Source organism: Euleptes europaea, chromosome 2 (assembly GCF_029931775.1).
Source record: "Euleptes europaea isolate rEulEur1 chromosome 2, rEulEur1.hap1, whole genome shotgun sequence".
In the NCBI taxonomy this organism is placed as follows: Eukaryota; Metazoa; Chordata; class Lepidosauria; order Squamata; family Sphaerodactylidae; genus Euleptes; species Euleptes europaea.
This window is the reverse complement of record NC_079313.1, coordinates 79,095,060-79,112,377: the sequence shown is the minus strand read 5'-3', so window position 1 is coordinate 79,112,377 and position 17,318 is coordinate 79,095,060. Positions and strand designations below refer to the sequence as shown.

The following is a 17,318-nucleotide window of genomic DNA, read 5'->3' as shown; positions in this document are numbered from 1 at the left end:
TTAATGCATATTAAAACTAGTTGTCTGTTAGAATAAATCAGAATTCAGTCTCTTATTCATTGCTCTTAACGAATATCAATTAAGCCAAAAGGATCCTAATATCTTACCAAGCAAGGGTCCTTCAATATCTGAGCTTCAGTCCAAGGAAATCTGATTTGGTCCTCAGATTCATGCATAGTTATAGCAAAACCTATCTATCTGATCAATCTCTGAAGTCACTTATCAGAATCATGTGACTATTGCTAAGTACCTGGTTGGCTATCGCTATCGTAATAAGCAAGGCAGCATAAACTCATCTGTTCACTTTATCACATGATCAATACATATCTGAAATAGCTAGATAGAAGACCAGAAACTGTCTCATCAAAATAACCTGTTAAAACTTTCCCAAAAACTTTCCCCGATTATATCAGCTAAAAACTAAAACTGCAAGCAAAGGATGACATAGCAAACAGGTGTCTCCTTGTACTGGGGATGTGATCATTGCTACTGTGACAGGGCATTTATATCTGCTCATTGTCTTTCTCTTCCGCTACCCCCTTTGAACTCTTAATTGCCTGCTATTAATTACTCAGTATTTTTTATTTAAACATTTTTATGTTTTTTATTGTCACCCGAGTTAGGGCCTCCAAGGCAGCGAAACAACCTAAAACATTTGGCCCCGATCTGCAGTTGTAAGTATCAACAGATCGGAGTACAGTTGGCTGTTAGATATAGTGATAGTGGCTTTAACAAGGGTGTATGATTCAACATTGTCTTGTAGTTTGCAGTTTTGAATCATCATGAATCTAACCCTTTTTCAAACATTCAGCCTGATCATGGAGACAAATTTTGTTTGTCAGAGAAGGAAGGCAAAAAGGGACCCTTATGCCAGCTAACAAATCCATTATGAATAGTGTTGCCAGCTGGCCTGGAGTAAAAATGTCCTGCTTCTTTAATAGAGGCTTAATATGTGGAGATGGGCAGGTGAAGCTTTTCGTGGCGTGGAAAAAACATGGTAAAAATCCCATTAAACTTCTGTTAAAGTAATAGGACACTTTTCTCCAGGCAAGTTGACTAATATGGTGGAATTATTTCCCCCCATTATACTTATGAGCTGTTGCAGTTTTTGCTGCTATTAAGAAGTGAGAAATAATTTTCAGATATTCTCACTTCAAAATAGTGTGTGGTTCTAATGGAATCCTATGTTAGATTTAAAAGGACTTTAACTTTTGCGTTTTGCTACCATAACTGAGAAATACAAGAAGATGCATGTTATGGACGGCAAATGGCTATTAAGGTAAAGGTCCCCTGTGCAAGCACCGGGTCATTCCTGACCCATGGGGTGACGTCACATCCCGACGTTTCCTAGGCAGACTTTGATTACAGGGTGGTTTGCCAGTACCTTCCCCAGTCATCTTCCCTTTACCCTCAGCAAGCTGGGTATTCATTTTACCAACCTCAGAAGGATGGAAGGCTGAGTCAACCTTGAGTCGGCTAACTGAAACCAACTTCTGGTGGGATTGAACTCAGGTTCAATCTACTCTACTCAGAGTAGAGCTTAGACTGCAGTACTGCACCTTACTACTCTTCGCCAAGGGGCTCACTATTAGTAATATTTAAATTAATGTAAGTAGTTCAAGAGACAAGTGCTTAAGAGTTGCATTAATCTAAGCATTCAGATTTGTAGTTTCAGATGATTTGAGGAGTTCTTTGCGAGTTTAATTATCTAATGCAATTTATCCAGTTGCATGGAAAATTAAAAGTGGCCTTGATTGAAGTTATGGTGTGAGTTCTGAATGAAGGCTTTCCCACCCTGATGGAGTAGATTACCTAAACATAGTGATCACTCAAGAGCTGACTTTCTACATCTTAATATTTCCCAGGAATATTTGTGGATCTATGGAACTGCAACACCCTGATTTTACCTGCAGTTATCAGCTCGGAAGTATTTCCAGTTTTTTTCTGTGGAACTTTCTTCCATATAAGAGATGTAGGATTGATGTGTGTCACTGGTTAATAGTTCCTGGGTAATATGAATATTAAAAAGGGTATGTACATGTGCTGTGCTTGATATTTTATGTGTGCATGCATTAGTCAGTATACAGAGGATGAGTTAACTCATAGAAAATACAAGTCTCAAAACATTTTTCCCCCCTCCTCTAGGTCTTTTAGAAGAGCCAGTCTTGTACGAAGATGGGACTACTGGTGTTTATGCGTAACCTGCTACTAGCCCTCTGTCTCTTTCTGGTGTTGGGATTTCTCTATTACTCAGCTTGGAAACTGCATCTTCTCCGATGGGAGGATTCAAGTAAGTATAATTCTGTGCAGGCCATCTGAGAGCTTTGGTTGTCATGTGACTAAGCAGTTTCCATGGATTTCTGGTGTCCTGATAATGGAACAAACCCAGGTCATTGTTGGATCTTTCCATGTGCTGCAGAGATTGGTATTACCTTCTTCTTAATAATCCCTGGATTGATTATTTAGGATATGAGCAGCAGCCATATGTTCTGATGTTATGAATTTGTAGGTTTCTGGCTGTAGTTGTACAAATACATTTTCATAGAGATGGCTGTTGTTTGTACTGCTCTTAGCTAAACTTCTGAGAGTTGTGTTTGTCTCCTGGCTTTCTTTATTGTGCTTTTAACAATTCTTTATACGAATGGAGGCATGGTGGTGTCATATTTTTCTGTCTTAAATAATACCTGCACAGGTATTCACCTATGGTATGGTTTTGCATAGGTTTTACAACTGACCTATGGGATATCCATGGTGTACATCGCATGCCAGTGCATGACTGAGCTGGGGGATCCAAGTCACAGAGAAATTGGAATCACTGTGTTGGTGTTTGCATGGGATCAGGAGCGTCTTCAGTGCCTGGACACTTGTGTTTTCTGATGCATTCGAACTTTGGTTACAGTATGCAAGCTGAATCCATTTCTATGCTGCCTTTACATCCAAATAGGGTCACCAATTCAGCAACCAAAACATTAAAACATCTGAACATTAAAACAGCATTTAAAATTATATATTTTTATTGAATTATTTTATATATTAACACACACAAGCCCAGCAGAACAAGGGAGGAGAGCCGATAACCTTTAAATGAAGGAAGGTTCACTTCTTCACGATTTCCTGAAGTTCAAAGGAGACAAGCAAGTAAAAATGGCTGTTTCCATGGTGGTGGTGTGACTGTCAATGCGGACTCTGACTGTGGTGTGTGGTTTGTACTAAATAATTTCCTGTCAGTCCCATCACTTCTTTTTGGGTAATGATTTCTATCTTCTAACTCTTTTGTGTAGGTTCTTGTCATATTCAGTATTTTGTTAACCTTTTGACATAGTGAATTAGTAAACTACATGTGTTCTGTTCTTCCCTTATGTAAGTGCTCCAGCTTTATGATTTGTTAAAAAACATTAATTACTGCTTGAGCAAGTGTACATTTCAGTTTTGGATCTTTGAGATACTGAAGACAGTGTGTTCTGACTAGGAGAAAGACAGAAGTTATTATTTTAATATAAACCTGGATTGATCAGCTTTGCACCATCCTACTAAGTCATTGAGTATTATCACTTCTCCTGGCAATACCCAAATAAGTATCTGGGCCCTGTACAGAATATTTAATGAAAATACTGTAGGCTGGATACAGGGACCTGCTTGTGCAAGGGCCATGAATTTCCTCCCTGTTCCACTAGCTGTCCCTTTTGACCCCAGGGAAGCTGATTCCTGTGGGTGGCAGTGATCATGAGAACAGGAAAAAATTGCTCTCTTTTCTGTTTGTGGAGTTCCACAAGAATCCTGCAACCCTGAGAAATCAAGATTCCCAGAGTCAGAAGGGACTGCTAAGGAACAGTGGGAAATGGGGAAGATCTGAAGCCATCAGCATCTTCTACTGATTGATTGTTGGATCCAACCCAGTGTTTTTCTGAAAGAGCTCATACACTGACCTTTAAAAAAATCTGAAACGTTGAGGGAGCCATCGCTATGAGCTCAGTAAAACCTAGGCATGGTACAATAGTAGGAGGTTCTAGGTTTGGCTTGACCTATATCTACAACTTGGTCTTTTTATTTTATTATTATTAAATATGCAAGTACAGACGTAGAAGAAACACTGTAAGATATAAACATTCATTCTTAAACTGTTGGTACACAAGCTTTCCTTAACAAGATATGATAACAAGGAAGGTCCATTATTCCTTAATCCCATCCAAGATACCTAGGTTGTTGTTTCTTCCAAACTTTATTTAAAAAAAACTCAGGGAAAATTACATTCAGGCCTTTACCATAGTTAACTCCATACCACATAAAACTTCTTTCCATTGTGATTCTAATTTAGCCATATCTTAATTTTTTTGCAGAGACAGAAGTCTTATCAGAATATAAACATTTTCTAGCAATGCTTTACTAGGAATTTTCTTCTGTTTCTGCAGTTTGGCAAATGCTAATCTAGTTGCCATTATCACATACAATGCAATCACACAGGACTGTTTTGGGATAGATACTGCATAGTTTAACAAATGTAGTTCTAGTGTAGGTATAATGTTATATCTAATGCCATGAGACAACATTATAGCAACTGCCTTTCCAAACTTCTCTGCTCTGATACATTTCTACCCCATATGAATAAAGTTGCCATGAGGCTCACCACATATGCAGATGGCATTCAGCTCTGTCTCACACTGGCTGATCCCAGGAGGCTGTAGAAACCTTGAACTGTTGCCTGGAGGCAGTTTTGGAGTGGATGCAGGCTAATAAACTGTTGGGATTAAGCTTCAGAAGTGCTACTGGTGAGTGGAAGGTCTGACGTGGAATTTAAGGTGTCACCCATTCTGGAAGGGGTTGCATTCCCTTTGAAGAACCAGGTCCCCTTGATGGATTTTGTCACTGTGGTGCATGCCCTGGGTTATATCTAGATTAGATTACTTCATTGTTTCCAGGCACAATTCCAAGTGCTGTTGTTGACCTTTAAAGCCCTATATGGTTTGGGGCCAACATACCTGAAGGACTGCCTAATGCCTTATGAACCTACCCAACTACAATGGTCCTGTTCTGAGGCCCTGCTTTGGGTGCCCCCACTTTCTAAGATTAGGTGGGTGGCAATCTGGGAGAGAGCCTTCTTGGTCATGCTACTGAAACTCTGTAACTGTATCTCCAGGAAGACTTGTTAGTCCCCTCCTGTTGCCATCTTCTGCCAGTGGGTGAAGACTTTTTTTGTTTTGTTTGGCATTTCCTCAGTGAGCTCTGCCTTGTGCCCAATTTTTAAATTGGTGTTTTTATGTTTTTTTATGCATTTAACTCTGGTTTTAATGATGTGTTCTGGTTGGTTTTAATGTTCAAGATGTGATTTCATTATGTTTTTATTTGTTAGCTGCCTTGATGGCCAATATGAGGGCAGAAAGGCGGGGTCTCAATCAATAATTTATTATGGTCACAGACCAACAGAATAAAACATACATGAATGGAGTAGCTGTTGGTACCAATAGACAGCAAAGTAAGGACACATCAATAGCTAATATTCATAGAACCCCTTGATTGACAGAATTGATTGACAGAATGTAGAATTCTGAGAATGGCCGTTGGAGAGTTTTGACAGCTGAGAACTGACAGTTGATTGAGAGAGAGGTTAATAGACAGAGCTTGGAGACAGTGGAGTGAGCTACAAGCTGTCTGGTGGAGGATTCTCCTCTAGAGTGAAAAGGTACACATTTGGGTTTGGGTTCAGGAAGGATCCATAACCAGTTATATAGGGAAGAGCTCTGGTGAAAGGAGTGATCCCAGGCCAGTTTACAGGAGAAACTGGGGAAGTGTGTTAATGTTCCTAACTCCTCCAACTAAAGAACAACTGTGTAAAAGCTTAAGTCTAAGAAACAGACCAGTGACTGCCAAGAGAAATCACTCTCAGTAAAAAATGAAAGTTTAAACACTTGTATGTGAACCACTTTGATACATTTGGAATTACAATATATATCTTTCACATAACCATCTCAAGTACCTCAATTCTGTTACTCTGTTACAAACCACATTCCTGGTATGAAGTTTTGCTAACCTGACTTTTAGACCCCCCCAAGAGACAAATAAAGCCATTTTAAAATTGTACTTCAAAAAGCCTCTTGAGTGCCATATATTTCTGACATATAGAAAATAAGGGATTTGTCATAATTTACAGCAACGGTATTATTACAAGTTAAAAGTCTCAACGGGTAGTGAGGGTTGGTGTGTGTGAGAACAAAATAAGCGTTTTTATTAGAACAAGAGAAGTTCCATCATAATTACAGATAGTTTCAGAGGGTAAACATGTTGGTCTACAGTAGAACAGCTAGATTCAGTAGCACCTTGGAGACCAACAAGATTTTGGGGGTATAAGCGTTCAAGAGTCCTAGCTGTCTTTGGTATCTGACGAAGAGAGCTTTGATTCTCAAAAGCTTATATGCCAAAAATCTTGAATCTAAATATGACAGAGTACCAAGCAATTTTACTTACATAGATGTGGAACTTGGGGACTTTTTTTTTAAAAAAAAAATCTTGGCCACTATGATATTTGAAGTTTCTTTATTGGATTGTGTCATGTTGAAAACATTGGATTGGATACCAAGATTCACAAAGTGGGATTGTTACCATGTTCAAAAATAGTGTCTTTCCATGTTCAGTGCACCAAATGGTGAGGTCTACTATTCCTTCCCTTTTCATGTGCATTTTCCAAAGTATAGTTACATTTGGACAGTTTTGGCTATTCTGGGGGATCTATCTCAAGAAAAGGACTAGCAGCCTTGAAGCTATGAACCTATAAGTGTCCACTGAAGCTAAGCAGTCAGATTCCAACCATTATCAGCTTCTTCCTTAAATGTACAGCTACGTTCTTACTCATTGATTCCTGCTACTCTCAGTGGCTTTTCTCCGATAGCTGGGTTGTAAAACAGAGGCAAGGAACTACTGAATGCAATATTTTTTCCTAGTCTGATGTCTGTTTCCATGGGAACAGAAATTAGATTCCTGAGCAAATGGTTCAACTTGCTCAGCAGCTGATTGTAGCTTCTGGTTTTGCTTCCATTTCCATGGTAGCAAGCCTTACTGAGAGGTGGTCTAAACTGAAGTTTCTGAAAATGTCTGTTTAGATTATCAAAGTTCCCAGGCTCTCTTTTGCTAGTGCAAGCCACTTTTTCTACCAGTAAGGCAGGGGTGGGGAATGTCAGGTCCGAGGGCCGTTTAAGGCCTGCAAAATCATTTGGTCTGGCACTTCGTGGGTCCTGGCAGATCTCTAGCTCAGAAGGATCTAAGACTGGTGATCCGCCCCCTCTCGCAGACAGGAATAGCCTCTATTCAAAGCAGATGTGTGTTTGTTTTGCCAAGAAAAGGAACCTTTTTCCTCCTTGCAGAAGAGCCATTAACTATGGAGCTGCTAGGACCGCCCAAGAAACTGTGTTAACCCTTTCCCACCTGGGCTGTGGAGAAACGTATTCCCTCTGTACTACAAGAGGGCTGGGGGTGGAAGTGGTGACAGTGGAGGGGTTAAAGGGGGCAGGGCCAGAATGCATGGGGGGGGGGGGTTCTTAGCCAATGTGTTCTCATTTCATCCCTGCAGGCGGAGGTAGCAGGAGCCGGCTGTAGAATCCGGCCCCGACCATGCAGAGCAACTCCAGCGTGCGGCTGGATGGCTATGCTCGGCTCGTGCAACAGATCATCCTGTGCCACCAGGTGGGCGAGTGTGCCACAGTTTGGATACCTGCCTGCTTGCCCATGCTGGGGGGGTGTCATCTGGGGCAGCTGCTTGTGTGGAGCTTGGTCAGCTAATTTTTAAGTTGATAATTTTGTATGGCCCACGAATGATATAAATATTCAAGTGGCCCTTGGCAGAAAAAAGGTTCCTCACCCCTGCAGTAAGGGTTTGGGCACTTTTCCTGCCCTTGTAGTCCTTCTTCACTTTCTTTAACTTGTTATGAAACTTGCCCCTTTTTGAAATCTTCAGAGCATGCAGCTTGGTATGCATATACCTCTTGTAGTACACCAATGTGCTATACTGGGTTGTGTGGGTATCACTTTGTTTTTGTTAGAAACCAAAATTTGAGCAGTAAACAGCAACTACTATGGTAGGTCTATGCAGCTTGTGGTGTGGCAAGCTGAATGCACCCATCAGTCATGTATTGTGGTTTGCTAGGTGTTTGACACATGCACACATACACACCATTCATATTTTTCAGATCATAAAAGTTCAATGAAATCATTTGCTGCCTAAACAAAAAGCCTGTTTAAAAAAGCCCTCCTTTATGGTGCTTCCTACAAATTGAGGAGGACCTTCAGACTTCCTCTGGACCTTCTGTACTTCCATAGTACAGGATCTTCTAAATAGAAAGCCTGCGATCAGGCAAAGGCAATTCTTAGTAGCATGTATGGCAGGGTTGCCAGCTAATAACTGCCAAACAGTAGAAGGATATGTGTACAGGATTGGGGGGTGGGGGAAGGGCACCATACCAACAGTGCAACTTCATTTCCAGTGAATACCCGAAAGTGACATTATAGCATTGGCATGATTTTGAGGCAACAGTCTAGGATTTGGGCTGTTAAAATCAAATTTCCTCCTCCAGGCCCTCAGTGGATTGGTAGGGAACAAAAAGGAAGAGTGAGAGACCTGTTCTCCCTAATGGGTGAGGATATATTTAACTAAAGCTGTTGGGTGGAATGTTAGTTGTAGCACAACTTGATATTTGGAGATTTGGTCTTCCTTGAAGAGAAAAAAATGAACATGGTTTCTCTGAATCTTCTTTTTTTGTTCTCTTTCCAACTGCAGTTTTACTGGCTTCTCTTATCTACTTATTGATGTTTAGCAATCCAGGTGTTATGCCATATGTGGGCTGAATATTAGCCCATCAATTCTTGGTTTGGAGTCCTTAGGTTGGGACACTTTGCTTCAACCTATTCAGTTTTAGCTGTATGTAGGGTTGCCAGGTCCCTCTTCACCACCGGCAGGAGGTTTTTGGGGTGGAGCCTGAGGAGGGCAGGGTTTGGGGCGGGGAGGGACTTCAGTGCCATAGAATCCAATTGCCAAAGCGTCCATTTTCTCCAGGGGAACTGATCTCTATTGGCCAGAGATCAGTTGTAATAGCAGGAGATCTCCATCTAGTGCCTGGAGGCTGGCAACCCTAATTGTATGTGGAATTTGATGCAATAAAAGCACAAAATGATAATAGATATATTGCATTTTAGTGTGCCTATTGCATTTTAGAATGCGAAAGATAATAAAAGACCATAGCATGCATTTATTATATTGCTTTCATTATAGATTAAGAAAATATTCAATAATAAACCATGTGGAATATCTTTCTAGAAAATCATGTTGGATCCCATAAAATTTAGCTGTGTCTAATACTGATATGAAGTCTCATTGATCATTTGGTGCTGCTTGTGACTCACACTAATGACTTATCTTTGCTTATATATAGCCAGGTGCTCTGACTTTCAGAGTAATTAACTTGTTGATCCTCTCTCTGTAAAGCTCAAAAACACATGTATATTTGTGAACAGGACTGCAGTAGAGGAAATGGTAATAGGTTTTATTGCCGAATAAGGGCAACATAACTGTAGCATCCCAACAAAATGTATAAACAATTCCTGCAGGTGCTTTTTTCTCCATAGGTGAAGCAGGTCTGCGCTACCAAAAACAGGTGTTGCAGGACTGCCAATATCCCGGGAGTGAAAGGCATTTGGAAGCTGCCAAAAGCAGCTCTGCCACTTGGAATGCCAAGGGAACAGTAGCAAACAGGCAATTCTGGATAAGTCAAGCAAGTTGCATGGTATCAATTGTGTGGTGGTTGCTGCCAAGCCTGGCTCTGATGAGTCCTTCCTCAAAGACCAAGACAGCCCTAGAATATATATAACTTTACACCATTCAGTGGTGGTGAATAATTTCATTTTTTAGACTGTTGCTTTCTCTACTGATTCCGATACTAAATTAAATGGAGATTTTTAGCACAATAATGGAATTACAAGAAACTGGTTAGAAGTTAAGCTTAGGCTAGAGGTTATCTTTTTGTTCTGGTGATGACAACCAGATTACCATCATATTTATTTGTATGCTACAACACTTGTCACAGCTTTCATAAAATTATGAGAAACTATATGTACAGTTCACTACAAAATGAAAATATGTCAGAGCAACCTAAATTTGATATCAGGAAAAGTTAACTTTTTACTCCCCACCCCGGCCAAGGAGTTCAGAATAGCATACATGCAACCCCCCCACCCCCATGGTACCTTTACAACAACTATGTGAGGTAGGTAGGCTGTATGGGGAGGGAGAGAGGGGGACTGCTTCAGGCTACCCATTGAACTTGACAGACAAGTGTAGATTTGAACTTGGGGCTTCCTGGTATTTGTCTTACACTATAGGGGTCGCCATAAGTCGGCTGTGACTTGATGGCACTTTACACATACACATAGCTACTGTACCACACTGGCTGTCATGGTACAATGAACAAAACTTTACTATATCAACATTGTTCAAGTAGATGATATTTATTAGCCACTTGAGGGCAGTAGATTCCTTTCTCTTGCACATTCTAGAAGTTACGTATCCTACAGATGAATCAGGCTTATTCCAATGACCCTTTTATCCTCTCTCCCTACAGCTCTCCTGTGTTGTGGGTATGTCGTTAATCACTTTTTCTTTGAGTATTCTAGCATAGTTTTGAACACTTTTCTTAGAACATCTTGCATGCATCTGTTGTTGGTACTTGCCTATTTTAATAGCAAGTGTTACCTAGGAAACATAATTTTAATTCTATAGAAATAAATCCCATTGGTCTTTTGCTTGATGTGGAACCCTCCAAATCATCTATCTTATTTTAAACTATTCTGTCTGTGGTCTGTAAAGGTGGACTAAGGTGAACAAAGGGCCCAAGTTGAACTGAACTACGTTTATTCAGATAATTGTCTAAAGGATTTCCAGTTATTGTTTTGGTAAGATCAAAGTAAAGGTTGGTGGTTAAGGTTGATGGACACAGCCCACAAATTGAAAGTCTTAAAACAGAATAGGAGAGGAAAGTAGGGAAACTATTTCACAAAGGCCATTACATTTTGGCTTGGCCTATATTATAGAATGGTTGTAATGATAAAATGGAAATATCCCTGTCTGTATGAACCTGAGCTCCCTGAATGGAAAATGGATGTGATGAATATATAGTGCTAGGGGCTGTTTGGCTCTGGCATTCAGAGGTTCTCTTTGGCTTATCCATTATAAAAGGTTAATGGATAATGAAGGGCAACTAGGACTGTAGATCACATTTAATTTTATGTATATCTTGTCATTCCCTAAAGCAGCAGTTCCCAAACTGTGCTCCACGGAGCACTTGGTGCTCCGTGGAAACATTCCCTAGTGCTCCATGAAGAGATTGGAAAGAAAAATACTACTGTCATTTGGTTTAGTATATAGGTGCTAGGTGAAAATTAGTGCTCCGTGACAAATTTCTCTCCTGAAAAGTGCTCCATGACTCAAAAAGTTTGGAAACTGCTGCCCTAAAGGAATTCAGGAGAACATGCACAGGATCCTTTCTTGTCTTTATATCCCCCCATTTTCTTCATAGAAACTCTGGGAGGTAGATTAGGCTGAGAGAGTGTGTGTGTGTGTTGTGTGTGTGATGGACAGCTGCCTTCCAAGGAGTTGTCCCAGTCACAGAACAACTCGATTGACAGGGAGTTCAAACAGAATTCTGAGAATGGCAGTTGGGGAGTTGTTACAGTTGACTCAGAGAGAGGTTAACCGACAGAGCTTGGAGGCAGCAGTGTGAGCTGCAAGCTGTCTGGAGGAGGATTCACTCTGGAGGAGTGAAAAGGAACGTGCTTGGTTTTTGGATCAGGAAGGATCCATAGCGAGTTACCTAGGGAAATAGCTCTAAGGTTGATAGAGTGATCCCTAACGGTTTGATGGGAAATAGCTCTGGTGAAAGGAATGATGCCAGGCCAGTTTAAAGGAGAAACTGGGGAAGTGTGCTAATGTTCCTAACGCCTCCAACTAAAGAACAACTGCGTAAAAGAAGCTTAAGTTTAAGAAACAAACCAGTGACTGCTAGGAGAAATCACTCTCAGTAAAAAATAAAAGTGTAAACACTTGTATGTGAATCACCTTGATATATTTGGAATTACAATATATCACTTGCACATAACCGTCTCAAGTTCCTTACTTCTGTAATTCTATAACAACCACATTCTTGTTATTTTTTTTATTTAAAGACTTTATTATTGTTATGACTTATAGGAAAAATTAGTAAAGTTGACATCTATATATAGTAATCACATAAATTTCTAATGATTTATTTGTATACTAGGTATACAGTGCATTCATAATAACTCTTAGTCTTTTTTAATTTACATTTGCTTATCAAAAAAGCTTCCTTTAAAACTTCTTTCTTAAATCTTTCCCTTTTCTACTTCAGTTCTCATCTGAACCATCTGCCATGTATTTGTAAAAAGCATTCAATTTTTGCTGAAATTCCGATCTTGGTTTGTTATGTATATATGATAGACTTGCCATGATACCTTATTCTGCCAATTTGTTTTTCCATTCTTCCAGAGTTGGACATTTGTCTGCTTTCCACTTTGCTGCAAATATTATCTTGCTGCTACCATATATTTGAATAATTCATTATAAACTTTCGGCACACTGCTTGATAATATATTTAACAGCATACTTTTAGGGTCCATCAAAAGTTTAATTTTTAAAATCTTTTGCATTTCATCATGGATCTCTATCCAATATTTTCTTGCTTTCTTGCATGACCACCACATGTGATAGAAAGATGCATCCATATTTAGGCATGTTCAACAATTTCAACTGTATTTGCTGTTGGTTTTCACTATATCTTTTGGTGAAATACACCATCTATAAAACATTTTTATACCAGTTCTCTCTTATTTCTTAATCCATAGATAATTATGCATACCTTCTTTTGCATCCGTTGTTTCCAATTATGCTGCCTTTGGATGGGATCAATAATCCAGTCCATCAACCAAACTAGTGTGGCTGCTTGATGGTACAGCTTTATATATGGTACTGCTAAACCACTTTTTTCTTGTTTTAATATTGTGAATTTTACTCTTGGCTTTTTTCCATTCCAGATGAAATTGCTGATTGTTCACTGCCATTCTTTTAAGGTTTTTTCCTATTATATAGATTGGTAAAATTTGAAATAAAGTTAGATTTGGTAGTATATTAATTTTAATTGTAAAAATTCTTCCTAATCATGAAATTCTTAACTTTTTCCATCTTTGCAAATCTGCAGAGGACAGCTGCAGGTGATATCAATGCTGGCCTCCCTACTCCCCTCCCCCGTACTTTATAGTCATTTATGCATGGGTACTTTCACTCACGTTTGCCCCCGGTCTGTCTTGGTTGTTCCTTGGAGTTATGCATGAGTTTTCCGTCCATTAGAGATGACATCTCTGCCAGCCCTCACAAATCCCAGGACTTCCCACTGCTCTGTTAACCCGATTCTTCCCTCTCCCATGAGCTCAGCCCGGGTAAAATCCCCGTTCTTAAGGCAAAGCATGGGACATGCAAGCTTGGTTTCTCTCACAGCCAGTTACAAAGCAGTGTGTAAAGAGGTGGGGATTCAGACGCTTCCTGCTTCCTCAGAGCTCTTTCTTTCTTTCTTTCTTTTTTTGGTGACTAAAAGACATGTATTGGTACATCTCTTGCCCGTTACCAACAAAATAATTTAAGCATTTGTATAAATTATGGGTGTAGAAAACAGTAGCCACTGTCTATTGAAGCATAAGTCTCTATAAACAAGTAATACAGTCTTGGTCCAGTGTTAATGCAACTGCTCCAGTTAAAGCCCCTCCAAAATTGCTTCCAAGATAAGATCAGAGTTTCTTTTACCAAACAGGTGGAAGTTAGATTTAAAAAATCAGGATTCTAACAAATCATACTGGCCTGTAGAAGCAACAACAGACATAAATATGGTGGGTAAAGTTGAAGAGCGGAGGTATTGGCTACATGAGGATTGACCCACGAAGATGAAGTGGCAGAGCAGTTCTGTTTCCACAATTCTCCTATGGGTGTGTGTTGAGCCTCCTGCATGGCCTCCTCTGCAAAGGATTTAATTTAATCATGTAAATCTTCTAGCATCAATCACTTTCCAGTTTAAAGTCTTATCTTTCATCAGATGATAGTAGCTCTGTAGAATTTTCTCCTGAAAAGATCTGTCCTCATATCGTTCATTTCCAAAGTTTCCACGTTTGGCTGCTTCAGATGTGCACAGCTGAAGAAATAGAATCAAGTCTGGCTTTGGTAGCCCTGTATCAGGTTGCTTACACCATTCCAAGGAGAAGTTCTCCTTAGCACTTGTGAAGGCCACCCCAGAAAAAACATATCTGTCCACTACTAGAGTGATACCTTGATTTAGCTTCTGTTTAATTAATGGCACTTGCTCCCAGCGATTAGCAGAAAATAGCAGATGCACTGTGTGGTCCTCCAAGTTGTTTTTCATTTCCAAGTAGGAACTTATTAGCCGTCCAATTTCTGTTGTCCTTTCCGGGAACCTGAGAAGCTCGGCCTGATGCCCCCTGCCCACAGAGCCTCCACCAGCCTCCGGCTCTGCGTGGTTTTGCCGGCTCGGTCTACTCCCTCCAACACGATCAGCACCCCTCGTCTGCCGGCCGTGACACACTTCAGTCGCCACCCGAGAAACCCTCAGAGCTCTTTCTGAGCAGAAGAAAGGCTTTTAAAAACCGAGACTTTGGTTTCTCATGCTCCCTCCTTTCACATTGCTCTGCTTTTTGTTTTTTTGTTCTTAAAATGCTTTTTTATGCAGCAATTTGGTTTGGATGGGATTTTCTCTCACAGTAAGCTCTACAAAGTAAGCCAATTACAAAGCAGCATTTAAAGGGGCAGGAACTTGAATTGAGCTTAGAGACTACTGGTGCATAGATTCCCAACAGGAAAGTGTGGGTACAGCGAGCAACGAACTTCCCATGTCTTTCAGTTCCGAATGTTGTGGCCAATCTGCAGCTGTCAATATCAGTTGCTCTGCTTGCTCTGTCATTGTTATCATTGTTCTACCTTTTGTCAGGAATATTTCCAAAGTGAAGGGTATTTTCCAGCAGCATCTGATTTGTTTCTCTTGTAACACTCGCTTCAGTGTATCAAACTCTTTCCTTTTCTTTATTACTCTAGGAGGTAAATCTTGGAATATTTGTATTTCTTTTCCTTCGGTATTGAGCAGTTGTTGTCTATGTTGACTCAAGATTGTGTCCCTTTATTTCATATGGACTGAGCAAACTAAGATATCTTATGGCAGCTTGTTTTGTATTGCTTATCTTGAGTTGATTCTAAACATTCAATCAATTTCAGGGAAATCTCCCTGTATCTTAATAAAATCTTCAGTTGTTCTGCGAATCTTTTTTTTCTAGATTTAAATCTCCAGATTCTTTTGGGATCCCTTGAAAATGTAAATTTTTACTTCTGAGATTTATTTCCAGTACTTCAATTTTTTGATTTGCTTGTTCTAAGGAGCTTTCTTGTAATTCTAGCAATAGAATTACAATAGAGCAAAGTCCTTGTGTTTTTTTCTTAATTTCTTGGATTTTCTGCTTATTTTCTTGATTTTTTTTTACTTATTTCATGTAGATCGGATGCTATTTCTCCTCTTACTTTTTAAATATCTTCTTTAATATCTTCATTTGTGTGTGTGTGTGCGCTCTGTTCCTGTTGGAGTTGAGATGAAAGATTTTTATGTTTGTTTCAAGTCTGTTTCAAGTGTCTGGATTTGCTGAGAGAGGTTGATATCTTCTCAAATATGGCATCTGTGTCCTGTTTGGTTTTATAGTCTTTCTTGGTTCTAGTGCCTGATGCCATCTTTCTTGATGCCCTTCTTTCTTCGAAGATGCTATACATTTTTTCCATATAACAAAACAAATATACTATATATTTTGTATCTACACAACTAATCAACACACCAACTACTATCACTTAAATGGATATATGCTCAAATTACTTGCACTTAAGATATATAAAACCTATAGTTATTGTTTTTAAAAAAGCGATTAAGTAAATGCATAGGTAAATATGTAAGTAATAATAGATCAATTTACATTCAATGTCAATATTCATTAACTTTATCCATGGACGAGAATTTTGTTTTTCAGAGAACACCATATTCCTGTTATGAAATTTTGCTAACCTGACTTTTAAATCCCCCCAAGAGAGACAAATAGAACCATTTTTAAGTTGTGCTTCAAAAAACCTCTCAAGTGCCTTATATTTCTGACCTTTTATAATTAATAATTCGTGGCAGCGGTTTCATTGCAAGTTATATGTCTCAACAGAGATAGTGAAAGTTGGTATGTGTGAGACCAAAATAAAAAAAAATTAAAACAAGGTGAGTTCTGTTATAGTGCCACATGCCCAAGGTCACCAGTGAGTTCTCTGACTGGGGTGGAATTTGAACCAATGACTTCCTGATCCTGTTCTATCATTAATCACTTTACCACACTGATATTTAACTTTAATGGATAAGGCTGAGACGGTGTTCCAAAAAAAGGAGTTTGGAGACTGGGGGGGGGGGGGGAATCTTGAGCTAGCTGTTAGAAAGCTGTCATAGGGTGCTGTGAGAATGTGTGGTCACTTTAGGTGGCCCCGTGCTGCTTTGGGGGCACTGCTTTCTGTGCCTGTTTGCTCTTTTTGAAGTACCTGTATATTTCTAAATAAACAGTCTCCACTATAAGAAAATAGATATTACAAACTGCTCTAGTACTTCCTACTACATTTGAAAATGGTGTGCATAAAACAATATTTATATTGTAAAATTTCTTTGAAATTTGTCATAGCTTGTAGTGGGATTTAAGTAACTCAAAGCTCATATTTTGGACTGTGGAACTCAAGAGCTTGAATTGTAGGTTCTTACGTGCTTAGGGTGAGCAGCCCTATAGTTTGAACTTAGTTGCCATTGTGTGACCAGAGTCATATTGGAAAGTTCAAGATGTAAATAGTAATTAGTTCCATTTGAGAGCCTTGGAACATTCCTTATTAGGCATTTTTAATCTCTTCACCAATGGCAAAGACTGGATTGTTGTATGGGATTCTTTCATTGCATTTGAAAATGTTCCACTACAGCCCTGGGCTATTGGTGTTGATCACAGACAGGTTTTTGATTTACTTGTGTGGTGGTTGTGGGAGTGCTGGACAGAGACCAGTTCTTAGCTAACACAGTTTTCACATCTGGATTTGCCAGCAAGTGCTTGAAGCTAGTTCTATAGCTCTTAGGTCTTCTTTGAATAGTGCTTCTGCTGAATCTACTTTTGCTTATAGGTATTAACTTGGTTAATTCAATGGTTGTTTAAGGGCTAATTTT

The 17,318-nt window shown here is 39.5% G+C and overlaps 1 protein-coding gene across 1 annotated transcript in view; it reads left to right on the top strand.

Moving 5' to 3' along the window:
• Positions 1-17,318, top strand: part of ST3GAL3 (ST3 beta-galactoside alpha-2,3-sialyltransferase 3) — a 234,124-nt gene that overhangs the window by 3,490 nt on the left and 213,316 nt on the right. The window contains exon 2 of the mRNA XM_056867692.1: positions 2,146-2,290. Coding sequence (XP_056723670.1) covers positions 2,176-2,290 — 115 coding nt within the window. The 5' untranslated portion in view covers positions 2,146-2,175. The remainder of the gene's footprint in view (positions 1-2,145; positions 2,291-17,318) is intronic.